The 27,630-nt window shown below is 38.1% G+C and overlaps 1 protein-coding gene across 1 annotated transcript in view; it reads left to right on the top strand.

Annotated features, from left to right (window-relative positions):
* Positions 1 to 27,630, top strand: part of LOC114051892 (otoancorin-like) — an 83,360-nt gene that overhangs the window by 43,256 nt on the left and 12,474 nt on the right. Inside the window, exons 23-27 of the mRNA XM_027874277.1 lie at positions 175 to 330; positions 8,122 to 8,264; positions 10,448 to 10,584; positions 11,837 to 11,934; positions 15,602 to 15,797. Of these exons, the coding sequence (XP_027730078.1) occupies positions 175 to 330; positions 8,122 to 8,264; positions 10,448 to 10,584; positions 11,837 to 11,934; positions 15,602 to 15,797 (730 nt within the window). The remainder of the gene's footprint in view (positions 1 to 174; positions 331 to 8,121; positions 8,265 to 10,447; positions 10,585 to 11,836; positions 11,935 to 15,601; positions 15,798 to 27,630) is intronic.

Genomic DNA, 27,630 nt, shown 5'->3' with positions numbered 1-27,630 from the left:
GCATTGGTTTAAATGCCTATAGAGTCTCATTTTAGGGTTTATTATAGGTGCTAAACATAAGTACTGTGCAGTAGATAATAATATATTAGGTACGGGATACCAAGGTTGTTGAACATTGGGAGAGTGTAGCTCATATTATACCAGTTTACTTTGAATCTGGGTTTGTTTTCCAAGGTCTGGAATGTGCCATCTTACTGGAAAAATCATCATGTCGTCTCCCTGGGCCGCATTGCTCTGGCTCTGAATGAAGATGAGCTAAAACAGCTGAATCTCAGCTCAATTGACACAGTGGCCTCCCTGAGCCAGCAGACAGAGTGGACTCTGGGACAGGTAAGCAGACTCTACCAGGAATTTAGGATCCTCATAGATCTAGAGATGGAATGGACCTTGAAGGCCATCAAAGCCAACCTCCTCATTTTACAGATGGGGAAACTGAGGCACAGAACAGTGAAGTGACTTGTCCAGGGTCACACAACTAGTGTCTGAGCTGGGATTTAGTTCCCTCAGAGAAGCTGAGAGAGAGAGAGAGAGAGAGAGAGAGAGAGAAGAGAGAGTGCGCACTTAGTTTTTAGAAGATCCAGACTAGAAACAGAGACTTTTTCCCACTTGCCTTGGAGATAGTTTTAGACCAAGATTTCGGTTCATTTTCATGACTGGTGAGGATCAGGTACTTATTGTCCTAGAAGAACAATTCCTCCTAGAAGGAACTTTGCTTTTAAAACTGTGTTTAGCACCAAGGTCCTGCATTGGTAGACCAAGGTAATCCTGGGGTCCTTCTGGCCCCATCCAGGCTCTCTCTGCACATTGCTCAGTAGAACATCAAATCCAGCAAGTATGGATCTTTCTGCAGATATGTTGCATTTGAGTGTGTCTACTCAGTCCTGAAAAATTTTAGGTTGAAAACTAATTTTTATCATCTTGAAATTGTTTTGCTGCTCATCTAGCCTGCCCCTTTGCTGGACCCTTTACTGTCTCTTTTGCTTGATCCTCCTCTAGATCCCTCCCTGTAACTGGAGGTGTCCCTCAGGGTTCTGTCCTGGTCCTATGTGCTTCACCTGCTGTACTACTCACTTGATGATCTCATTAGCTCCCATGGATTTAAATACCACTTATGCTAAGGATTCTTATATTTACCTATCCTGCCCCAGTCTCTCTCCTGACCTCCAATGTTGCATCCCCAAATGCCTTTCAGACATCTCAAACCAGATATCCAGTAGACATCTTAAACTCATTATGTCGAAAACAGAACTCATTATCTTTCCCCTAAACCTTCTCCACTTCCTACCTTGCCTATTACCGTAGAGGGCAACACCATCCTCCCAATCCCTCAGGCTCAAAAACCTAAAATTTGTTTCAGATTCCTCACTATCTTTCACTACTCCCTCCCCATATCCAATATGTTGCCAAGGCCTATTGATTTTACCTTTGTAACACCTCTTAAATATGCCTCCTTCTCCCCTCTCACACTGACACCATTCTAGTGAAGACCCTCATCACCTCATGCCTCGATTTCGGCAGTAGTCAGCTGCCTCTTGTCTCTGTGCACTCCAATCCATTCTCCATTTAGCCACTAAAGTGATTTTCCTAAAGCGTAGGTCTAATCAGGTTAGCCCCCTATTCAGTAAACTCTGTTGGCATTCAAAGTCCTCCTAGTACCTTCCTACTTCTGTAGTCTTCTTACACCTTACTCCTCAACACATACCCTTTGATCTAGTGACACTGTCCTCCTGGCTGTTCCATGAACAAGGCACTCCATCTGTCAGTTCCAGGCATTCTCTTTGGCTATAGCCCCTGCCTGGAATACTCTCCCTCATGTGTTCCAGTGACTGACCTCCTTGGCTTCCTTTTAAGTTTCAACTAAAATCTCACCTTCTATAAGAAGCTGTCTTTAACTCCTCATAATTCTAGTGCTTTCCCTCTATTAATTATTTCCTTTTTATCCCATATATATATATTTGTTTGCATGTTTTCTTCCCCGTTAGCTTATAAGATCCTTGAGAACAGAGACTATCTTTTTTGTATACCCAGCACTTGGCACAGTGCCTGACATATAGCAGGTGCTTAATAAAAATGTTTACTGAATGAATTAATTAAATGAAGAGACTCTCCATCTCTCTCAGCCTCTCTGTCTTTCTCTGGAAGAGTAAAATCTTAGCAATGCGATTTTGACATGTAATTCTTTTCAGCTCTCCCTCTTCCATGAGGGCAGTATAGTAGAGTTCATAGAACTTGGAATCAGTAAAACTCACATTTCAGTCTTACCTCAGACACTTTCTAACCATGTTAACATGGGTAAGCCAATGAAAATCTCTGAGCCTCCAGAAAGACTCTGAGGCTGAGGCAGGGTGGTTGAGACTGAGGTTTGTTGTAATCTGCTTGGGTGGGCTAAGTTTTCACACCAATAAAATCCTCCATTTGTTGATATTGACCTTCTTTCTATAGTAAGTCCTTGGAAGCAACGAATTACAGAAAAATAAAGCCATATCAGAGGCAAGGATAAAAATATAAACCTAACTCTTACAACTTTATATGCGAATGGATTAAATAATTCAATTAAACAAGAATTATAGATTGAATAAGAAAACAAAAATCTTTTCCCAGTCCCCCAGGCTCGAAAACTAAGATTCATTCTTATTGCTTATCAGTTTTGTTAGAGGTTTTTCTTCATCTGTTTTTTTCCTTTAAAAAACAGTCTTTGTTATACAGAGTGGTTTTCATGAAGGGAGAGCAGTACTAGAAGAAATTAAACAATGTAACAACAAATTATATTAGTAAAAAATTTTAAAAGAAAAAAAAAGAAGCAGTGAATACACTCAGTGCTATAGAGGGTAAGCTACTACTTCAATGAGGAATCTCTGGATACAAGTTGGCAAATAAGAAGTGCCTGGCATAGCTATGGAATCCACCTTTTCCTAGCTTGAAAGAGAAATCTATTTTCTTGGTTTCACACTCTTCCCACCCTAAACCAGCTAGACTTTCTCATCCCCATGGTCCTTGAGGAGGAAAAAGGTCCTTTAGTTCTTTTTGGTTGTTGCTTCAGATACAACCCTTGAATTTCAGCCAAGATTATTGATCCAAACAACCCAGAGTTGGCTGCTTTTTTCTCACTGGTTACTATGTCCAGAAATCTTGTTTTAATTGTACTTTATCTGCCTGAGTTAGTTTGACTCTTCAATCCGTATTCCTTTGTTACTGCTTTTTTTTTTTTGGTTAGGCAATGGGTTTAAGTGATTTGCCCAGGGTCACACAGGTAGTAAGTGTTATGTGTGTAAAGCCGGATTTGAACTCAGGTCCTCCTGAATCCAGGGCCAGTGCTCTATCCACTGTGCCACCTAGTTTCCCTTGTTACTGCTTTTTAATGCAATTTTCTTTCTTCCTGCCACACCTCACAGAACCTTCTGCATTCTTTTATTCTGCCCTTTTGCCCTATATATTTGGCTCGACACCAGAAGTTTTCTGTTAGTGATATTATCTGTTGTCCATTTTAAAATACCCCCAAACTGAAAGCTACTTTCAATAATTTTGGAGACCAAGTAGTACAGCTGTGGGCTTGTAGAAAACAGAGGCTTTCTTTTTTTCCTGGCCACTTGAAACATTAGAACTAAAATGTTTCAGATATGACACTTAAAAGAAGAGCATGATATGGGGAGGGAGAGGTGTGTGTGTGTGCGTGTGTGTGTGTGTGTGCTCTCACGTGCCCACATTTATATGGGCTTGATGATTCTTTCTATTAAATTAATTCTAAAATGTAACTTGTTTTTATATTTAGAAGCTTACTCTGACTTTGAATGTTTTTTCCTTTTGTCTTTGTATCCCTGGTAGCTTGCTCAGTATCATAGGTATCGTGGATGCTTAATAAATGCATGTCAAATTCTGTTTTGACTTTTATTATTGATTTTTGTATTGATGCTTTTTGGTTTTTAATATCACATTCACTTCCAAATATATCCCTTTCCCTTGCTGTAGCAAAGATTTGTAGCATTTGCTTGTAACAAAGATTAAAAAAAAAAAAGTTCAGAAAAGCCAGCCAACACATGAACATGTGCAATAATACACATCTGTTGTTGTCCTCTACCCCTGCAATGAAAAGGAGGTAAATTTTCTCAACTTGGATCAATTGATTTTAATTGCTCAGTGTTTGGCTTCTTTTTATTGTTAGAATTTAAATTATTATAGTTTCTCTCTCTCTCTCTCTGTCTCTTTCTCTCTGTGTCTCTATATATACGCATACATAAGAGATGTGGATTTATACATATGCACACATGTGTGTATGTATATGTGTAGATATCACATATACATGTGTATGTGTGTTATCTATACATATATGTATATATAATTTCCTGGTTCTGCTTACTTCACTCTACCTCAATTTATATGCTTTACTGTGTTTCTCTGAATTATTCATAGTCTTTGTTTCTTATGGTACAATTTCTTAGGATCTAATACAGTCATAGTTCACAATTTGTTTAGCCATTCTGCAGTTCATTGGCCCCTATTTTCCAGTTGTTTGCTACCACAAAAAGTACCACAATGAATATTTTTAGATATATGGGACCTTTCTGTCTTTGATCTCTTTGGGGTAAATGATTAGGACAGAGATCTCTGAGTCAAAAGGTATGTATATTTTAGGCATAAATTAAAAAAATTTTTTTAAAGCATAATTCCAAATTGTTTTTACAAAATAGAATAATTCTTGGTTCTGCTGACAGCACATTAGTGTGCCTGTTCCCACAGTACCTCCAGTATTGATTATTTCCATCTTTCATCTTTGTCATTTTACTGGACGTAAAGTAAACCCTCAAATCTGTTTTTATTTGCATTTCTCTTATTGTTAATTAGGAGCAATCTTTTATAAGATTGTTAATAGTTTGCACCTATCTTTTGAAAATTATTTATATTCTTGGACTATTTTTCCATTACGGAATGGCTCTTGGTCTTGTGTTAATTCCCTGTACAATGTGAATATTAGACCTTATCATATATATTTGATGTGAAGATTTCCCCCCAATCACCAATTTCCTTTAATTTAGTTTCATTGGTTTTGTTCAGACAAAAGCTTTTCAGTTTTGCCTAATTAGGTTATCTACTTTATCTCTTGCAAACTTGCCCCATCACTTTCTACCTTGTATCACATTTATCATTATATGTTATATCTGCCCTATTAAATTCTAAATACCTTGAGAGCAGGTCCTATGTTTTCTTCTTTGTCTCCCAGATGGTTTGTACAAAGTAGTTGCATATCATATGTTGTTTAAATGAATTAAATTGGGAGTAGCTTGGTGGTACAGTGGGTAGATCACTGGCCCTGGAGTCAGGAGGACTTGAGTTCAAATATGGCCTCAGATACTAGCTGTGTGACCTTGAGCAAGTCACTTAACTCTAATTGCCTCCAAAAAACATACACACAAAATAAATGAATTGAATAAAATCTGCATTTTATTGCATTAAGTCTCATTAATCCCTTTGGACTCAAAGTCATAATATCCTGACATCCCTTCTTCGTCCTATTTCATTTCACTGCCTTTAACTCCTTCTGCCAGCCAATTTTTTCTCTTTCATATCTCTCTAGCAACACTGGTACCAGTTTATTTGACCATCTATTTCTGTTTCCTGAGAGAGAATTTCTAGTCCACTGAAAATTAGCACCAAAGGATCACATTTGAACTTAACATACACAAGATCCTTCTGTCTGGAACAAAAAGATATGCACAATTTGCATATAATTGGGGAAGACCCAAAGCACTCCAATATAATATAGAAACAGTGGAACAATAATGGGGGCAGCTAGGTGGTACAGTGGATAAAGCATTTGGCTTGGAGTCTGGATCTGAGTTCAAATGCAACCTCAGACACTTACTAGCTGTGTGACCCTGAGCAAGTCACTTAACTTTGTTTGCCTCAGTTTCCTCATGTGTAAAATGATCTGGAGAAGGAAATGGCAAACCACTCCAGTATCTTTACCCAGAAAACCCCATGAAGAGTCAGCCAAGAGTCAACAACTGAACAACAACAAGAATAATAATAGGGAACTGAAGATAAACTCTTTAAGATTTGCAGAGGTTTCACATACATTCCCTCATCTGACTTTCACAACAGCCTTGTAACTTAGGTGCTGTTATTACACCATTTTGCAGAGGAGCGGGCAAAATTCAAACTCAGTCTAGCACTTTGCCCATTACGCCAGTCTGTCTCACTGAAACTAGAGTGGAACAGTGTAACTTAGATGTTATAATTCCTCATGCAAAAGTGTCTGTAAATTGTGTCAGTTGAAGATGGAGAGGGAGGATAAAGGGATTTCATAGTATACCAATACCTGTTCAGTGGAAAATGATGTGATATAGACTCATAGGCTCTTGTTAAAAAAGAAAAAAAGGAATTTAGATATAACCTAACCTCTTTATGTTATAGATAAGAAAACTGAAGCTCTGAGAAATAAAATGATTTATCCAAGGCAGCAGCAGAACCTGGACTGAAATTTGAGTCTCCCAGTGCTCTCCTTCTCTATTCCTTGCTAGTTTTAGGAAACCTTTAATGAATTTTGGAAGGCAGTAGGCTTTGACCTCTTTTGATAGTAGTATGTACTTGATTGCTGTTGGTCTGTGGTTCTTATTTAAGCCCTGCCAAAGCCCATGGCTCAGTCTCCTAATGAGGTAGTCAGTCAGCTTCATTCTATCCTATAGTCTTAGACTGTATCTTCAGTTTATCCAGTCATCTTCCATTTGCACAACTGTTGGGCACAAGAGAGGCTGTGTCAGAGAATGAAGAAGGTTAGGCACAAATGATCTCTACTTAATACTGGAGGCAGCAAGGTGTGCCCTCTAGAGCAGTGTAGTCAAACTCAAATAGAAATGGGGCCACTAAGCCATGTATACATAAGGAACTCTGCTGGTTGCTTATTGACTTAGAAAACCACATATTAACATTATCTGTGTTCTATTTTATCTTTATTTTATTAAATATTTCCCAATTACATTTTAATCTGGTTCTGCTGTACTAGGAAGTATTGCTGGCCATAATGAGGCCTGCTGGCCACAGATATAAATCTCTGATCTAGAACACTGGACTGAGCATTAGGGACTGAGCCCACACTAGGAATTTTTGTGCCCAGGACCAGTGGCATAAAACATACCTTCAACTAGAAGGGGAACAAAGAGGAAGGAGGGAGGAGTCTGCCATCTGGCAGCTTCCTTTCTTAACTAATCATTCTTGCTAACCAGTTGCTAAAGTTCTGTCTTTGTGCAAGTTTAAGGTAGCCAATGACCCAGTTGTTCCCACCCCCACCCCCACTCCCAAGTTATGGCTGTGGTTAGGAGACCTAAATTCTGGTGTCAACTTTGCCACCACTTGCCATTTTGACCTTGGGCAAGTTATTCAACCCCTGTTTTTTTGTCTGTAAAATGAAGGGGTTGGACCAGGTGATTATGTTTCTTGCATTAGTAAGTTCTACAGTGATGTGACATCATTTAAGTGGATGGTGTTAGAGGAATAGTCAGCTTTCCTGGAATTATATTAATGGCTACTTCAGCCAAAGAACCGTTATAAGAAAGAAATGGCAAAAAGTACAGTTGTGAATAGAGTGATGGAAATCTTATAATTATTCACTTCTCAGTCCTCAGTATTGCTTTCAAGGTGTTAGCATTAATTGCTTTGGAATCATTAGGAAAAAGCTGTGGAGTCACACAAGGGAATATATTCTGATTTCTCTCTCATGCTAGGCTTCATTCTTATAGACATTAGTGGCAAGAACAATTTAATACTACCTAGCAAGAAAATAATTTAACTTTGAAATGTATTGTTTGTATTTGCTTTTAATTACAGGCATGTCTGATATTCTGGGAAATTGTTCTCCTTTAAATACAACTTGAGGGGGCAGCTACTAGTGTAGTGGATAGAGCACTAGCCCTGGATTCAGGAAGACCTGAGTTCAAATCTGACCTCAGATACTTCATACTTACTAGCTGTGTAACCCTGGGCAAGTCACTTCACCCCATTGCCTCACCAAAAAACAAAAACAAAAAACAAAGCAACTTGAATAGTGATCCTGGAACAAGTTTGTTTTTCTGTCATCCCCACTCATGCCTGAATGTTTATTTTACCTTTTCTCTGATTGTCTTGTTACAGGCTAGTGCCATTCTTCGAGGCTTTCTGGAAGACTCAGGCCATCAAATACAGGAACTAAAAAGCTTTGATTTAGTAGGACTTGGTGCAAACTTGTGTGCCATCAGCGTTAATGAAGTTCCATTGATAAGTATTTCAGAATTTAGGTAAGAAATGACCTAATTTTAAAAAAAAAGAAAGAAATGACCTAAATGATAGTATCCTCAAGTGGATCAAGTCCTCCAGATGTCATTTAGTATAAAATTCTGCTTCTGAAAGGTTTAGCAAAACTATCACCAATATTTGAATGAATGAATGAATGAGAATGCATTTTTTTAAAGTGCTGTATGTGCTAGGCACCATGCTAAGCTCTGAGGAAAGTGATATTAAAATAGAAACAGTCCCTGCCCCCAAGGAGTTTGCATTCTAATAGTGAAAGACAGTGTATGAAAAGACGAGGTAAACAGGGAAAGAAGTTGTGTTCTGGGAAGGTAGAAGAAGGGAAAGAGGGATATGACCCACTGCTAGGCAGACAATGAGATGGCCTGGATGGATGGCTGAATGAGATTTACATACTAAAGCATGGTCTGGTATCTAGGGTCAACGAGCATTTAATAAACTAAGTGGATTAGTTTGCACACACACAGTGTCACCAATTGACTGGGTTGGGCGCTATGGAACTCCAGAAATTACTAGGTTAACTTTCACAGGGAGAGAGTTTTAGACGTTAGAAAATTTGGTAACAAGAGTGCTGGTCTAGCTGGGAAGGAGTAGGCACATGGGTGAGAAGATGGCCACGCCAAACAGCTCTGTGGAATGTGAAACTAAAATATGTTCTAGTGCCTATTTAATATCTTTCCTCCACTACAAAGAACTTCCTTGTATCTAAGCTATATGCTTTTCTAAAAAAAAATTTTTTTTAATTAAAAAAAGTTTTATTAAACACTTAACATTGAGCCTCACTACAAAACAACTAAACTTAGTGCTTTTTCATTTAGATTAATTTCAGTGCATGAAGTATCATAATACTATCTCAGGCACTGCCTCAAAGACCCCATGAGGATTCTTTGTCCAGTTATTGAAGTTTGATTATAAAGTAATGAAATTGATTTTTAAAAACATACCACAACTTAAGAATTCAAATGAGTATTTTGCTTTTCATAATCATCACCTTGGAAGGCCATGCACTTATTCTAATCCTTTGAAGAACAACATTCATGTAAATGAGTAATTTGTCATAGTAACATAGGAATATAATCATGGTTATAATAACAGTTCTTATGTACCATCCTTTGCTTTCATTGCTTTTTAGAGTTTTATTGATTTTTTTGTTTTTTATGTCAGTCATTTCCTAAAATATTCCTCCCCCTACCTTGTAATTGAACCTTTCTATTTAACAAAGAAAAAGTTAAACAAAACCACCCACAAAGCAACTGGGCCTGCCAGTGTTATCATACCTTCCACAATCTTCCACTTCTCTACTAAGAAAAGGGAAGTATATTTCATTATTTATTCTCTAGATTAAGACTCCATATCATTCTTTCAATAAGGGGGGACATTGTGACATGTGGGCTGTGGACATGATTTTAATGAATTAATCTTATCACTTCTTGGTTCAGAAATCTTCAGTGGTTTCCTATCATCTACTGCGTAAAATTCAAACTCTTTGGCCTGACATTTAAGGTCCTCCTCAATCTGTTTCTTTTTGGATTATTTTTCTAGCCTTATCAAATATAATTGCCCTCTAAATAAGCTACACTGTGGCCACATTGGACCTCTCTCTATCCTTTAAATAAATGTACTTTCCTTACTGACCCCTTTTAATTGAATATTACTCAAATACCATTTCTTCTATGTAGCCTTCCCTGATTTCTCTCTTCTCTCTCCCACAATCAGTAAAAACCTTTCCTTCCTCAGATCTCATCTGTGTATTTTTAATGCACTTAGATTGAAATTTTGTATTTATGTTTGTAATCTATATTTGTGTCTTAGCACCCTACTAGGTGGCTATTCCCTATCCCCAGTGAAATTCTTAATATTCTTAACCACACAGTCCTCTGTCTGGAGTTGTGTTTTGTTTTTGGCAAGAAATATGTGCAAATCTTATTGGTTCCAGAGGGGACACACATCCCCATGGGATGTTGCCTTTTTCCAGTTGATAAAGAAAATGCAAAATCAAAGACATAAATCATCAATCTTAGATATTCCCCACTTCTTGATCTACTTCCAGCTCTCAAGCTGAGTCAAAGAATGGGGTTTCACTAAATCCATCCTGTGAAAGGAGACCACATTTGAAATATTTTCCTGCAGGGTGCACCAAGGTAACTCTAAAACTCTTCTCTTTTCCTAGCACTGTTGCTGCTAGAATTGGTACTCTGCTCTGTAGCACTCCCATCCTGGGAGCACTCAAGAGGAAGGCGGAGGCCGTGTTTGGGGATCCTACTGAGTGGAGCAGTTCAGTGATATGGGAGTTGGGCACCATTGCAGGTAATAAGTGTTCTATACTCATAACCAACCATGTCTTGCCATTTCTCCCCCCACCCCATACTATTATTACAATTAGGTATAAAAATAAAAATAAAATTAAAATAGCTTGCTAATACATGCACTATCCTTGAGCTGCACTTTTCCTTTAAAGCATATTTTAATTAGACCAAGAAAATCTATGGTGTTTCAGGTCGAAACTAGAGGTAAATGAATGAGATTAACTTCTGCGCTGATAAACAGTAGCTAGGTGGTACAGTGGATCTCCCAGCCTAGAGTTCAAAAGACCTAAGTTCAAATTGAGCCTCAGACACTGACTAGTTGTGTGACCCTGGGCAGGTCACCTAACCTTGAAGTGCCCCCTCTGCTTTGGCAAAGGGAATTTACATCCCAGGAGTTTCCTATAGTTGTGAAATCACAGATCAAATCCTATGTATGTGTGTATATACATGTATACATATATACATGCACACATGCAGGCATGTGTATGTGTATATACACATATATATGCATATGTATTCTAACATATTTTCATTCTCTAATTCTAATATTGATGAGAATATCTGACCATTAAAGTATTATATTATTGTTCATTTGTTTTTCAGTCATCTGACTCATGACCTCATTTTGGGGTTTTCTTGGCAAAGATACTGGAGTGGTTTGCCATTTCCTTCTTCAGTTTGTGTTACAGATCTGGAAACTGACACAAACAGGGTTAAGTTACTTGCCGGAGAGGAGAGGAGAGGAGAGGCGAGGCGAGGCACAACCCTGGGAAGTAGGTGCTATAATTGTCCCCACTTTACAGATGAAGAAACTGAGGCAAACAAAGGTTAAATGATTTGCCCAGGGTCACACAGCTAGTCAGTGTCTGAGGCTAGATTTGAACTCAGGCCTTTCTGGGCCTGACTCCAAGCCTGGAATTCTATTCATTGGGCTGCCTTGCTGCCCATATATATATACACATACACACATACATACATAGATGTGTGTATATATATATACATATACATATATATGTTTTAAATATTTTGTTATATTTTCCACATTGTTGTAATCTATAGTCAATATATTACAACATGACTTGACAACTTGAGTGCATCATAGGCAATACATTAGTGAAATGATTGAGTTTTACAATGTGTCCCTTTTTGATTATTGTGTGGAAAAAGCAGATCTCGACATTGCACTGCACTTTGAATAAAACTAGGTGTTCATGAGGGAACAGAGCCATCTAAATTGTTTTTTTCTTCCCTAGCTGGATTAACAAAGGAAGAATTAAGTATGCTTGATAAGGATTTAATGCCTTATTTCCAGCCATCAGCAATAAAATGCATTCCTGAGGAGATCTTCAAAGTAAGTATTCTGTTCCTAAAGAACAAATATGAGTTAAAGTCATTTTTCCTCATATAAGAGAGTGATAAGGAATAAATTCTTAACTTGGAGGGAATCTGCATTGTTGTGTGATTCTCCTAATAAGCCCAGAGGTGTCATACTAACCATCTTGAGGTATGAGATTTTTTTAAAGCAACTATCTAAGGTCTTGTGTGTGTGTGTGTGTGTGTGTGTGTGTGTGTGTGTGTGTGTGTGTGTGTGAGAGAGAGAGAGAGAGAGAGAGAGAGAGAGAGAGAGAGAGAGATTGGTAAGCTATTAATATAGGGATGCTATTATGGGCAGAAATTGGATTTAGGATTGAGAGCTGGAAGAGAATTTAGAGATCATCTGGTCCAATCCTTTCGTTTTAAAGATGAGAAAACCAAATCTCAGAGAAGTTAAATGACTTGCCCACCCTCACATATGTAGTAAATGGCAGAGCGAAGACTCAAGTTTAGTTCCAAAGCACAATTTCAGTGTTTTGTGTTCATCCCTGTCCACTGTCCCATGCAGTCTCCTTATAGCCCTCCAGAAGACTGTCTACCAGTCCTGGACAACTCTCTTGAACAAATTCTCATATTATATCACTGGGCATCATCATTGTCATTCTTAACCATCAATCTTAAAAAGCAGGAGGGCAGGTCAGCAAAAACAAAAAACACTTTTTTGGAATCTCCTATATGTAAAACATTGTATTAGGTTTGAGAAAGATACAAAGAAAAGAAAAACATCGTGGTATTGTCCCTCAGATTGCTTAGAATCTAGTGGGGGGAGGGAGAGAAGTACAAAAATTACTACAACATAAAATTAAACATGTTAAGTACAAAAGAGTGGTACAAAGTGCTCTAAGAAAAATCATATTTTGATGGTCATGTGTGCTCTACAATGAGGGTTCTCCCTCCCCTTGTGTGGATCACAAACTCTCCATGCCCTCTTTTTGTCTACATCCTATCATAGATCCCTCAAGGAGAATCTCCCACAAATGCTAGAGATTTTCATCTAGGTCTTTTTAATATTTTGCAGGCACCAGAACAATACTCAGGCCACTTTTTTCCCCTGATTCTCAATTCATCATGTTTTCTGATCAAAGGTCTTCTATACCACATCTTGTGCCCAAACCATCATTGGTGGTATGTTTCAGGCTACCTGTACCCAAAATCTGTCTTTCCATTGCTTTTGGGTCAATTGTAATTCTTAATCTTCTAAAATCACAGTATTCCGTAATTTGTAGCCATAGTATTTCTCAGAGCATATAGTGTTAAAATATGATCTTTTAAATATTAAAAAATATTATATTTTATTGCAGGGCACAGTTTTGTATCCTTAAAAGCACTGCACAATTCCTCAAATGTAATTCGGCCCATTTTCTTTTCCACTTCAGTCCTAGGCTCTATCCATTATCTATCTCCAGTGCCTATCCAAGATGTATGTACTGATGAACTCAGTAGCCTGCACAGCCAAATGTCACAATCATGACAATATACATGCATAATTAACTTTTTGTGTGTGTGTGCTTCACACATTTTCTGCATGAATGACTAGGGCAACTTCTTTCAAATAGCCATGGATTTCATTTAGATGATTCTATAATGCTTTAGGGCTCTGTGCAACCAACTCAATGTCTGCAAAAAACTAGCACCTGGAGAATCTTACCATTTATAGTAAACCCTTCCTCCAATCAAACTTTGTACAGGACATTCTCTTTAATACCTCTGGTGAACATCTGTCTCCCTATTTTATGTCCCATTTGATATTATAATCAGAAGATTATTGAGCAAAGTTATTTTTACCAATGCATCTGATATTTGCATGGGAGACACCTTGTTGAAAGGGAGCTTTTAAGACTACATTCTGCTATGCCATGTCAAAGCTTTTTTTGTAACCAAGAAACAACAGGCAGTGGCATGTTATATTCCACTACTCCTGTCATCGTTTGTGGAACCATGAAGATGTAATCTGCTACAGAGAAAGGTTCCTTTTTTTTCTTGTTCCTTTCTCATATTTTCATCAAGGATACTCTTGCTGTATATATATATATATATATATACACACACACCAATCTCTTAAAGAATTAGGTCTATGACTCAGTAGTTACTGATGTGTTCTTGGTTGTCTTTTTTGGCATTAGTCTTGTCTATGACCTTTTCCATTCATTTGTATTTGTCTTTTTTCTTCTTTGATATTCATTTAGAAATTGACCTCTGGGTACCTTTTAAATTATCTCCTTTAGGATGGATTTTATTTTCTCAATACGTATTTGATCAGGTCTAGTTGCTTTTCCTAAATTTATTTCCTTGAGTGCCATATACAATTCCTTATTAGCATATCAGGTATTCTGAATTGCTAGAGTCCAAATGAGCCTCTTTTCTGCCATGCTTACTGACTGACTACCACCATTACTGTGGAAGCTGAAGGCAATTTCATAGGATTAAGGGCTATTTTGTATTTTTGGCTATTTCATAGACTACCATGGCCAAAGAATTCATCAGTTGATAGCCAACCTATTGCTGATGTATGTTTTCATTTTTTTTAGGCTGGTACTCAGACAGAAGATGTGGTCTATTTTTAGGACCATGTTACAAGCCTTTCCTGCTTGGTATTGGTAGAATGCTTTTCTCTGTTACTATATTATTGTAGAACCCAGGGTCACCTCCATACTACAATAAGGGAGCAGAATAGAAATTTATGGAGGTTATTTGTAGTAACAGTAATAATTACATATAAACATTACAATTACTATATGAAAAATTATATAGCTTAATTCTATTAAATTAAGTATTTTTTTTCATTAACAAGCATTTGTTTTGTCTTGCACCACATTCTTCCCTCCCCACTAAGAAAGAAAAGGGGAAAAACAAAACCCTTGTAACAAATATGCATAATCAAGCAAAATAATTCGTAAATTTGGTGTTTCCAAAAATGTCTCATTAGCCATCTTCAGTCCATTACATCAAGAGCTTAAGTAGCATACTTCATTATCCCTCCTCTGACGTTGTAGCTTAATTTCTTCGCATCTTTTAAAAAGTGTTTTTAGACACATTATTTGAGCCTCACAACAGCCCTGCGAAGGAAGATAGTACCAGTAATATTATCCCCATTTTATAGGTGAAGAAATGGAGTTTCTTATTTGTATCAGTTATTTGTGTATATGATGTACTCTTGAAACTCCCTGAAAGCAGTTTCTGATATATCTATCTGTACCTCTAGTACCTTGAACATAGTGGACACTTAGTAAATATTTGTTGAGTTTAACTGTCTTATTCAAAGTTGCTTAACCTTTTTGTGTCCTGGATCCCTCTGGCAGTCTAGTGGAGCATTGGAGAACCCCTTCTCAGAATAAATAAATAAAATAAAAATACATAGGCTAACTGAGGAAACTAATTATATTGAATACAGTTATCAAATTTTTTTAAAAGTTCACAGACCCCAAGTTAAGAACTCATGGTGCAGAATAACACAGCTCATGTTCACAGATCATGAACCAAGTATTCAGTAGAGCAAAAAAAAGAGTATTGGGAAGTTGGAAGGAAGTTTTTTGTGAGGGTCCATACAACAATTGATAGAAAACAATGTGGCCCGAAAGACCTCTAGTTTTTTTTAAGTTTTTGAGGGTGTTCTGAGGGTGTTTTATTTCTTTACCATCCTCCAGGAACTGTCTCCAGAGCAGATCTCCAGTCTGGGTCCTGAGAATGCTGCTTGGGTGACAGAGCCCCAGCGGAGACACCTCAACATGCTACAGCTGCAGAGTCTCCAGTTGGCACTAGATGGTGCCAAGACCAGCTTCCAGCTAGAAGCACTGCTTAATATGGGCACCACCAGCATTACACATTCCCCTTCCTCTGACTGTGAGCAAAACCACATTTCTGTCCCTTCTTTCTCCTCCCTACAACACACACATGTGCACCAGAGAGATAATGAGAGACTCAGGGTGATGTTCTCCACTCAGTGCCCAATGAATTTCAGGCAGTCCTTCCCCCTTCTCTTCCCCTGGCCAAGTTATTCCTAAAATATGGCAAATTAGGATAAATACCCAGGTGCCGAGTTTTGGGACTTGGGTCCCATTTACCTGTAGTGACCTTGCTAGTGACACTAGGACCAGGGAGGTAGCTTCTACCAGCTGATAATAAAATAGATCTTTTTCATGAGTGTGCACAAGATCAATCCTTTTGAAAGATAGAAAAAAAAATATAGGCTGCCATCAATCAAGGCAAAGCAAGGAATTATATCATGCTCTTCCTCCATACTCATTAGGGTCCACCATTACTCTTCTCCTTTAAGATTGCTCTTGATTTTTCATTTTAACCAGATTTCACTGGAGGAAAATGTTGATAGGCAGTTGTGTTATGGAATGAAAGGAGGAGAGACCCTATATAGTTTGCACAAGATCCCATATCCACCTCAAGTTGACCTTGGATATCATACTCACCTAGGACTCATCTGCCGTGGTTTGATATTTCTTCCCTCTTCTTTGTAATAATTTTTTTTTTGCTTTTTTTTGGGTGAGGCAATCGAGGTTAAATGACTTGCCCAGGGTCACACAGCTAGTACGTGTCATGTGTCTGAGGCCAGATTTGAACTCAGGTCCTCCTGACTCCAGGGCCGGTGCTCTATACACTGCTCCACCTAGCTTCCCCGGTTTGTAATAATTTTTTTCTTGCCTTTTTTTGGGACTTCCCTCTTCTTTGAATGTACATTTAGTTCATGGGATATAGTTCATGAGTCATTGATAATAAAAAAGTATATGGTATAGATATCAGAGAAAGCATGATAATAGTGGATAGAGAGCTGGCCCCACAGTCAAGAACACCTGGGACTCATCTCACTTCTTATGCATGCAGACTATGTGACGATGGGTAAATCACCAAACTTTAGTGCTCTGGGTCACTCTCTAAAACCATAAAGTGCAGAGTAGTTGCCTTTTTGCATTAGGAGAAGCACTTTTCTCACTAGAGGTTGTCTATACCGAAGAAGTCACAGGTCTGGTACTATATATTCATATCCTGAGGCCATGCATTTTCACTGGGTATCCTCCATGTCTGGAATTCTCTCCTTTTTCTTTGTCTCCTGGCTTCCCTGACTTCCTTCAGGTCTCAGCTAAAATCCTGTTCTCTGCAAGAAGCCTTTCCCAGGCCCCCTTAATTTTTGTGCCTTCCCTCTTAGATTAACTCCATTTTAATATATATGTATGTATGTATATGTGTATATGTGTATATATATCTGTATCTGTCTATCTCGTTTGTATATAATTGTTTGCATGTCATTATAACATGAATTACTTGAGAGCAGGGACTGTTTTTGCCTTTCTTTGTATCCCCAGCACTGAGCACAGTGGTCAAGATTCCCTTTTTTCTTCCCTGTTCCACATAGAATAATGATTTAGGTTATTTCTAGAATACAAACACATACCATATACATGGTGACTGGATTTGATTGTTGATACACATGCATATTTGTGTGTATATTCTGAAAATAACTTGAATTTAAGGTGGGAGAGGGAAGAAAAAGAGGAATTCCATGAATCCCTTCCACAATCTTGTTTATATTCTTTTCCTCAATCCCATGTCCCTGTTTAGAATTTTAGAGAAGAGGGAAAAGAAAGGGAGAGATAAGATGAGAAGGGAAAAGTGGGACAGATGTTAGATACCTACTCAGATGCTAGAATGGAATCAAAGAAGGAAATCTGGAGTTATTTCTCCTTCTTCCTCTTCACTAGCACCTTAAGTATTGACTCAAACAAAATTTTACTTTGGAAATTTTATGAAAATAGACATTATTCTTTGTATTTGTATTTTCAAAACTATACCTGGACCTAGTAGATGCTTAATAAATTCTTATTGATTGATTAGGTGAAACTAATGCTTTGCCAAAGAAGTAAGTGATGTGATGTTGGGAGGAATGGTGGAGGTAGTGGTGGTAGAGGGTGACATGTATATTTCTGTGCAGAAATCTAAGAGAATATATCAGAATTCAGACATGATCTTTTCAGGCTAGGCCTGTATTTCTCTGAGGAGAGAATGGGCTGGTATACTGTTCGTGTTTAAGAATAAAGAGGCAGATATATATCTGAGCCAGAGTTATCTTGTCATGACCCTTTCTGCTGGCCTAACTTCATCAAGCTAATAATTTACTGTGATTTGTTGTCTACCTAGGACAAATCTCGAAGCAGAAAATCCTCTGCATTCATTGGCTGTACTGGAATTTGGTTGTACTATTGTTTCAGTCAAGTGGGCCATTGATTGGGGTTTACATGTTTTTTGGTTGCAGAATTCTTATCCTAATTGAATTTGATTTATAAGAGGAAGACTTTGGAAACAGCTTTTGGATCCCACTGGATTGTTTCCTTTAAGAGAGAGAAGATTAATAGGGAATGGCTTAACATGCCCCAACTTGTTGAGAGGAAGCCAGAGAGAGAAAGCTATATGGTTAGAGCATCCCTGAATAATTCCCTGATTTCCTGACTACTGGTTTCTGTTCTGTTTCCTCTGTTGCCTAACTGCATTTTAGTCACTTTAACAACAATAATAGTAACAATACTTCTAAATTATTTAGAGATTTATAAGTTGCAAGGCACTTGACTAAGTCTCACATGCCATCCTTGTGGATAGGATGGATACACACACATACAAACACATACGCACGTATGTGGATTCAGAACTGGTTAGATGATCCAAATCAATGGCTTGACAGGCCAATGTCAGCTTGGAGGGAGGTTTCCAATGGAGGGCCCCAGGGATCTGAACTCAGTCTGTGTTTTCCAATATTTTTATCCATGTCAGATGAAAAGAGAGATGTTCTATTTGTCCAATTTGCAGTTTGACATGGAGGGGAGAGCTAACATTTTTGATGACAATAAATATATAAAAAGGTCAATAAGCTAGAATGATGAAGTGGATTAAATAAACTGAAATTTCTTAGGAATAAATGTAAAACACTTAGGATAAAAAATTTCTTTACAAATTCTGTGGTATAGGTGGTATGGTTAGTCAGCAATTCATGTGAAAAAAAAAAAAGATTGTGAGGTTTTAGCAGACCATGAGCTCAAAGGAATTAACAGTGGGTTAGAGCAGAAAAAAAAAACAAAACCCCACAAATTCTGCATCAGAGTGGCATGTTTTGCCAAACAAGTGAGTTGATAGCACATTGACAAGGTAGAACTTGTCCAGAGGAGGGCAGCCAGGATGGGGACTACAGATCATATCATACAAAAAGAGCCACAACTGGCATTTTTCATGCCCTAAATCAGGCTTCTCCAAACTCATATCCTACCCCCGCCTTTTTTTTTTTTTCTTCAAATGACAAATTCAGTTACAGGATTGGAGAAGGCTCTGTCCCTAGGAAGAACTCATTTTGTTAGAGCAGCTTGAGTGGGGCATGCTGCCATCTAGTGGTAACTTCCTATTTTAGTCATTTTTTGATAACTAGGCACTAAACTCAGTTGTTTCTATGCTATGCTATCAGTGCTTCCTACATGTTAACACCCTGGGTCAAAGTTCTAAACACCCCAACCTAGTTTCAGTTTAGCACATAAGAATCCTTTGAAGGCTGGGTTTGTTTATACTGGTAAAAAGAATTAGGAGGAATATGAGAGCTGTCATGTGGAAGAGGGATTAGCTTTCTACTTGGCATTAGTGGTCAGAACTAGAAGCAAAGAGTGAAAGTTGCAGAGGCAAATTTGGTCTCTGTCCTTCCTTCCCTCCCTCCTTTCTTCTTTTCTTCCTTCCTTCTTTGCTTACTCTCTCCCTTCCTTTCTCTTCTTCCTTCCTTCTTTGCTCACTCCCTCCCTTCCCATTCTCTTCTTTCTTCCTTCCTTCCTTCCTCTTCCATCTTGTCTCTTTCTTTTTCCTTCCTTTTTTTCCTTTCTTTCTTTTCCTTTCTCTTTATGGAAGTTTTCAGGTGGAAGCTAGATAATCACTTATTTGAAGTATTTATTGAAGAGTAGATTCTTGGTTAGCTTGTTGTTTGTCCTTCTTTCTTTTCTTTTCTTTTTCTTTTTTTTTTGGTGAGGCAGTTGGGGTTAAGTGACTTGCCCAAAGTCACACAGCTTGTTTGTCTTTCTTGAAGAGGATCAATGATATCAGGAGGGTGATATCTTGACTTTGGAATGAATTGGATTTAAGTGAGGTAGAGCTGTGCAAAGTCATTAGTCTTGCTCTCTGGTGATGGCCTAGGAGCTTTTATTTTGTAAGATATTTTGAGGTTTGGGGGCTAGATTTTTAAATTGTTAATCATTATTTATTCATTTATTTATTATTGGACTTGATAGTCTCAGAGGTCCCTTTTAATTCTGAAATTCTGTGACTTTTCTCATAGCAACATTATGAGGAATATAGTACAAGTATTATTTTACCTATCTTACTGATGAAGAAATAGAGATTTGGAGATTTAAATGGCTCAATCAAGGTATCATAGCTGGTAAATCTTAGAGACTGGCTTTAGATCCAGGCCTCCTAACTGAGGGTCATAGGAGTTAGAAAAAGAAGGGACATTAGCAGTTATCTATGTAATGTTTTCTTTTTACAGATGAGGAAACTAAGGCCCAAAGAGGTTACAGTTGAAATCAGAATCTGAGTTGGAAAGGACTTCAGAGGCTTTCTAGTTTAACTTATACCTAAAATTGTAACTTGCCCAATGCCATTAGCCCCAAGTAACTAGTCAAGCTAAAATTTAGATTCAGGTCTTATGACTCCAATTTCAGTGTTCTTTCCACTGTACCACACTGCCTTTTCTAGATCAGATTTTATTATAACTTTCTGTCTTCTCCTTTAGCTTTGGCATCCCAGTTTTTTCTCCTCATCCCCCAATCATTGGATTTTACTTGTTGCCAAGACAGGACTCCAAACCTACCACCCACCCCAACCTATTGCAACTAGCTGTTAACCCCTTAGCTTCTTCCAAGCACTTGGAGGAATTGACTGGCTTAGTTATAATTTGTTATAACTGATAACTGGACCTCTAGCCTTAGAAGACCTTCAGGGAAGGGTAACTTTACCTCTCAAGGCAGCCCATTCCCTTAGTGAACAGGTCTGATTTCTGGGAAGTTTTTCCTGGCCTTCAGCCTAAACCTGCCACTTTGTAACTTCTACTTACTGCTTTGACCTCAGGCCAAGCAGAATGTGGGATCCCTTTTCCCCTTGAAGGGAATTAGACTGTGAGACATTAGTCTATGAGCTCTTTGAGAACCAGGGCTCTTTTTTGGCTTTCTTTGTATCCTTAGAACTTAGCACAGTGCCTGGCACATAGAAAAACACTTAGTAAATGCTTGTTGACTTGATTTGAGATTGCTAAACCAATGTCCTGAACACTTGAGGTCAGAGTTTAGTTAGTAAGTAGCTAAAAGCTGTCATAGGATCAAAGGTTTGGGTTATGTGAGGTCACACCTTCACACTGACATGAATGAAATCAATTTCCCAGCTTCCTTCAGCTATAACTTATATTTATGCACCCCAATACATTTAATTTACCAGAGCTAGATCCAGTAAACATTATTTCCTGGTATGTGTTTTATCTACTTTTTCACCCAGATACTCAACACATGCCAGTAAGATGATGACCAATGAATTCAAGGAGGAGGAGAAGCAAATAAGCCAAAATGATTCCCACAATGGATTAGCAGTTTCTGAGTAATCAAGAATATGTCTGAATGCCCACTGAGTCTGCAAGATCCACATTTTAGATGAGTAAATTTGGGCAAGAGGCATTTTTCCCCCACAAAAAAAGTTTCTTCATCCTTTTTTTTCCTTAAAAGAAATATTCTTGTGGGTCTATTTTTCTGGTAAAGAAATTGCTCTACCAAGTACCAGAGTAACTCTGGTTGCCTAGTGCTCACTCTTCTGCTACTCTTTCTTCCTTCTCTGATGTTCCACCATCCCACTATTCTGTGTGTGGTTTTTTTTTTTAAACAGTAAGATTACAAAGGTGGGAGGGCAGTATTGTATAGGGTGGGGGTTGATGAAGCTTCAGTTCTCTGAACTTAGATGATCTTTCCTCTACCTGCTCTCCATGAATGAAAAAGCATTTATTAAACATTTACTATATGCCAGGCACTGAGCTAGGTACTGAGAGGTAGGGTACAAAAACAAAAATGAGACAGTCCCTGTCCTCAAGGAGCTTACCTCCTAATAAGACGAGATAACATGTATGAGGTAGAGGTAGACAGAGAAGGTAGTTTTAGCCTGGTGAGTCACAAGGATGGTGGGTGGAACCATGGAGCAATAGACTGTCATGTTCTTTCTAGAAGCAATGGAAGTAGTTTTTTTGATTACTATTCCCAGAGCAAGTGGTAGAAATATAAGAAGTGATGAAAATACCTGTGCATTGTGATGGGGCAGATAGCCAAATGTCTGGGTTACGTGAATATGGAGCATGATTTGGGGCTGGATATAGTATCTGTCAGTTGTGTAGGATAGTAGGTGCTTGTGCTTAGAACTAGTTACTCCTTTATGCTCCCCCCCACCTTTTCTGTTAGTGGCACCCCTCATTCCAAACTTCTTCATCAGGCATTGGGTGTGTTTTTATCTCTCGTCTCTGCCCACTTTTCCCCACTTTGGGGAAGGAGTTTCATTAAACTTTCCAGGCTGGAAGTCAGTCAACAAGTCTTTATTAGCACTTACCATGTGTCAAGAACCATGATAAGCACTGGGGATATATAGAAAGGCAAAAACACAGTCCTTGCCCTCAGGAAGATTCTAATGGAAGGAGCCACCTTACAACCAACTATGTATGTATGAGATTTGTATAGAGTAGATGGAAGGTAATCTGAAACAGAAGGCACTAGCAGTGGGAAATGGGGAAGGAATTGGTTTGGGAAGGGCCTCCTGCAGAAAGTGGGATTTTAGTCAAGTCTTGAAGGAACCTGGGGAAACCAGTAGACCAAAATGAAGAGGGAGCACATTTCCAGGCCTGGGGAACATCTTGTCAGAATGCACAGAGTCAAGAGATCAAGAGAGAAACAAGAAGGAAGATATTACTGGATTGTAAAGGATATGAAGAAGAGTCAAGTATAAGAAGACTGGAAAGGCAGGAGGGGCTAGTTTGTGAAGGATTTTGAATGCCAAGCGGAGCATTTCATATTTCATCCTGGAGCCAAGAGGGAGCTGCTAGAGTTTATTGAGTGCAAAAGAACCAAAGATACCTGAGGCAATGGGCCTCAAAAGGGCTTAAAAAGACTCCAGATGTCTCTTCCTCTTTTCTACTTGTGCTATTTTAGGCTCAGACTATTCCTAGGTTCATGTGGTCCAGATTCATGTGGTCTTTTTCTCTACTGTTGGAGAGTTGTAAAATAAGGGTTTGGAAATCTCTCGTTAGTATTGATCCTCTGCATTTTTGCCAGGTTAATACCTTCCAGCTATAATTATGTCTAATCTTTCCCTATAGGTATTTTATCACACAATTGTTTCCCTTTCAGTTGTGCTTAACCCCATAGGGAACACATACAAGTCCATGCTACCCTAAGAAGACATAGTAGTTTACAAAAACTAATTTATTTAAAAAGAAATAGTTTAAAAAAAAAACCCAAACCCCTAAACAAACCTAGAAATCAAACAGACTTATGAGATAAAAATTGGGAATACAGCTCAGCATTCTCCTGAGAGTGTAAGAGTGATAGTGAGAAAAAGTTTGGATATTACTAGGTTTTTTTTTCCCCTTTGGCAACAGAGATGACAAAACTGTAGCTACTCAGCAACTAATCTTTTTATCTCACCATCCTCTCCTGCCAGTTCAGTCATGGTAGTAGTGGGAGGCAGTGCCAGCAGCGGTAGCATTCATCATCTCATCTGCTCATCCCCAACAGCCTTTCTGACATCATTCCCTCTCATGCAACCTCTTTTTTTTCTGCCTGCTCCTTTAGGAATGGGTAATGGGTAAGTCTTCTCAGGCTCTGAAGATAAATATAGGATATCAGTTTCTGGCATCCCACTACTTTCTTTCCAAAGGTCAGAATTTTGCAGTCTCTTGCAAAATAAGCTGTGGCACACTTGACATGTAAAATTAAACACTACAGAATCAAAATCAGCTCTTAATGGAAGACGGAACATTAACTTAGTATCCTAGCTAAATATCTCAGAGTATTGTTCGCAACAAATATACATCAACAATACATGCCATATACATAGAACAGTCAAAGTATTACTTGAGAGGTAATTTTAGTGAACCTTGCTTCACTGAATCAGCGTTCTTCACGTCATTTGTCTGGATGATTGGCAGTGAAAGCAGATGGCTGATGAAGGACTGAGAAAATATTGTTCAGAACATGTTTTGTACAGAACATATTACATGCACATGTTACAGAAATGCATGCATATATACATACATGCATAAGTAAGTACATGACTATATGCAGTTGTATGCAAAGGATATATTAAGTTGGTAAACATTAGCAATGTCATCTGGCTACATATGTAACCATTTCTCCAGTTTCTCCTTTAAGTTAGTCCTAAAGTCAAATAGATTTCAATATCCTATGATATGCTGACCTCCCTGCCCCTGATAGGACCTGTTAGAGCCCTAATCAGAGCTATAGTTTTCATCTCTTAACCTGAATTTGTGGAGGGCCCAGGCTGATTGGCAGTATTACTTTATTCTGTGCCCTAGGCATCTCTACAGTTGAAGTTTCAGCAAGGAAGTGTCGCCTTTGGGTTTAGTCTTCTCCCATTATTTGAAATCTTTGTTGTTGTTTGTTTGGTTTTTTTTTTGTCGCTTTTGTTGTTCAGTCTTTTTCGTTGTGTCCAACTCTTTGTGACCCCATTTTGAAGTTTTCTTGGTAGAAATACTGGAGTGGTTTGGACACAAATTCTTCTCTTGAAGTGTTAATTTCTGAGCCACTATATGGTCCTGATAGCCTTTGTACAACTAGTAGTAATGTCTGCAGTCTCACCATCCTTAGAGTCTCCAAAACACATCAGTAGGTAGGTAGCTGTCACCCAAACATCAGTCAGAAGGATATGGAACCTGTGTCATTATTCCTGGTGGAGTTATACTTGTTTACTAAGAAAGTCACATCTTGACTCCACTGAGATCTTCCCATCTGTGTTCCTTATTTGTTCAGCAGTATACAATTGGAAATTCAGGTTATGGGTCTCCTTGAGGGTAGTAAGGTGTGAATAGTTTTAGGTGATGTCATCCAAAACTAACATCAACTTGAGCAATATGTTTTCAGGGTCAGTGCCTTGGACTGAATGGATCTTGGTAGGAAGTCTATTCACTGAGAAATATTTTTCCCACATTTTAACAATCATGGAAGCTTTCTGGTTCCTGGTTGGATATGTTTGTGCATATCTTATGAAAGGTTCAGTCATCACCTACGTAGGATTTATGTTTTTATGATCTCCTTCCAGAGATAGGAAGTCAATGATGACCAAATCCAAAGGTTTGCTAGTGTTTATGATCTCCAAAGATGCAGTATGAATTGGTAGTACTTGCCTTAGTACACAAAAGGCAAAGTCTCACACTTCTTGGTGACAGCAGCAGCTTATCTGGGGCTACTAAAAATCTCTTTCTTACTATTGCTAGGGTCCTCTCCTGACCCATAGATCCAAAATAATCACGCAAAGATTTCATGACCACAGACCAGGCCTGCAACACTTGTGGCTCTGTAGGTGCTTACAGCCCTCAGGCTGCTTGCAGCTCGCCAAAGGATTTCCTCTACATAGAAAGGATATTTTTTTCCTCTACATTTTCCAAAATCCTTTGGGATTACAAGCTGCTGTAGGACCCTGTAAGTGGCCAGGTCTGCGGGTTATATAGGCCTGCCATAGAGCAATACGTGCCAGGAACTACCAATTGCTTCTACACAACTACCCTGTGTGGAATTAGGGCCAGTCCAGTATAGTATGCTAATACATAGCTCCACCTTCTGCCATTGTCCCAACAGAAGATGCCTTCAAAGTCTGGAACCTGAGGTTTTTTGGGGTTTTTTTTTAGCATTTCTGCCTCACTTTTTGAATTGTTTCTCAGTCCTTCATCAGTCATCTGCTTTCACTGTCAATCATCCAGACAAATGAGGTGAAGAACGCTGATTCAGTGAAGCAAGGTTCACATCAATTACTGTTATGCTGTCTAGTAGAAGTTCAGACTTTCAGCTATTATGACATTTGCTTGTAGCCTAGATTATACATATACATATACGTGTATGTACATGTTTATATATGTAGACGTACATGCGTGCATGTATGTGTACATATATGTGCATGTGTGTGTACATGTGTATGTATGTGTGTGTGTACATCTTTCACTTTTTTAGATATTACTATAGCTTTGATGTTACATGGCCTTTGGGACAGGGCATCTATACTGGAATCACCAATCATCATTCTTCTCACAAATTTACCCAAATTTACCTCACACCCAGGATATATGCCAAATATCAGTATTTAATGCTCATTAGAAAATAATTCATTTCACATGTAGCTCTTATTTTTCAAAATATTGGTTCATAATGACCATATTAGATTAACTACATAATGAATGTGAATTAGCTGTGCAATATTATATAACAATGATACAACAAAGCAATACTCTCAACAAATAATTTGTAGCAAATAACGGTAAAGCAGACACACAAATTATAGTATCAATAGGCAGAGTACAGTAGCAATGACAATAACAGCATTCCAGTTTCACCAACAAGCATCTAAATAATATGCAGGGTCACTATAGGCACCATTCAATGCATGCTTTCTTATGTAAATGAAACAGGAATTCAGCAAAGGTGCAATAAAATAAGTGCAAAGGTATTCTGAGACCTGAGTTCAAATACAGCCTTAGACACTTGCTGTGTGACCCTGGGCAAGTCACTTAACCTCTGTTTGCCTGAATTCCCCGGAGGAGAAAATGGCAAACCATTCCAATATCCTTGCGAAGAAAACTCCATGTACAGTATGGTCCACAGGGTCACAAAGAGTTAGACATGACTGAATGACTGAACACCACCACCACTCTGGGACCAGATATAAGGAGGAAGCTATAGGACTAGATACAATCAAAAGCAAAACAAAAGGGAAAAAAAACAACAGAAACAGGATTCAAAACAAAAACTAAACTACAAACTTCAGTTAAAGAGAGGAAATAAAATAGCAGGATAGGGAAAAAAAGACTATTTTAAAGAAAACAAATTGTGTATTAAAATTATATAATGCAAGAAAATCAAATTAAAATTATAAAATTCAACAAGCAATTAATCTTCCCAATATCAGCAAAACTATTGAGCTAAATTCAATTCAAAATGCAAATCATCAAAAGGAAAATAAAACAACAAACAAAAAATCAAAAGTAAAATATTTGTTGTATAGGTGTCTCCATGATTTGTAGCACTAGCACTGACTAAAAGAAGCAGCAAGGAAGAATTAAAATAGCACTCATTACTGTGCTGATAAATATGATAAATACAGAGAAGTTTGGAAAGACTTACATGAACTGATGCAGAGTGAAGTAAGCAGAACCAATAAAACAATATACACAATGAATACAACAATGGAAATGGAAAAAAAAAACAATGACAAAACAATTTAAAGTGTATTTTGCAAAATTACAAAGAACAGACATGGCCCCAAAGAAGAGTTATGAGAACTCCTTTACAAAGGTGGGAAGGCCACAAATGTGGAACTTTGCATATATTTTCAGACCTGTTCAATGTATTGGTTGTTTTTTGCTCATTTTTGCTCTTCTCCTGTTCTTTGATAT

The sequence above is a fragment of the Vombatus ursinus genome, unplaced genomic scaffold (assembly GCF_900497805.2).
Source record: "Vombatus ursinus unplaced genomic scaffold, bare-nosed wombat genome assembly UNPS02014807.1, whole genome shotgun sequence".
Taxonomy (NCBI): Eukaryota; Metazoa; Chordata; class Mammalia; order Diprotodontia; family Vombatidae; genus Vombatus; species Vombatus ursinus.
This window is presented reverse-complemented; position numbering and strand designations above follow the sequence as displayed.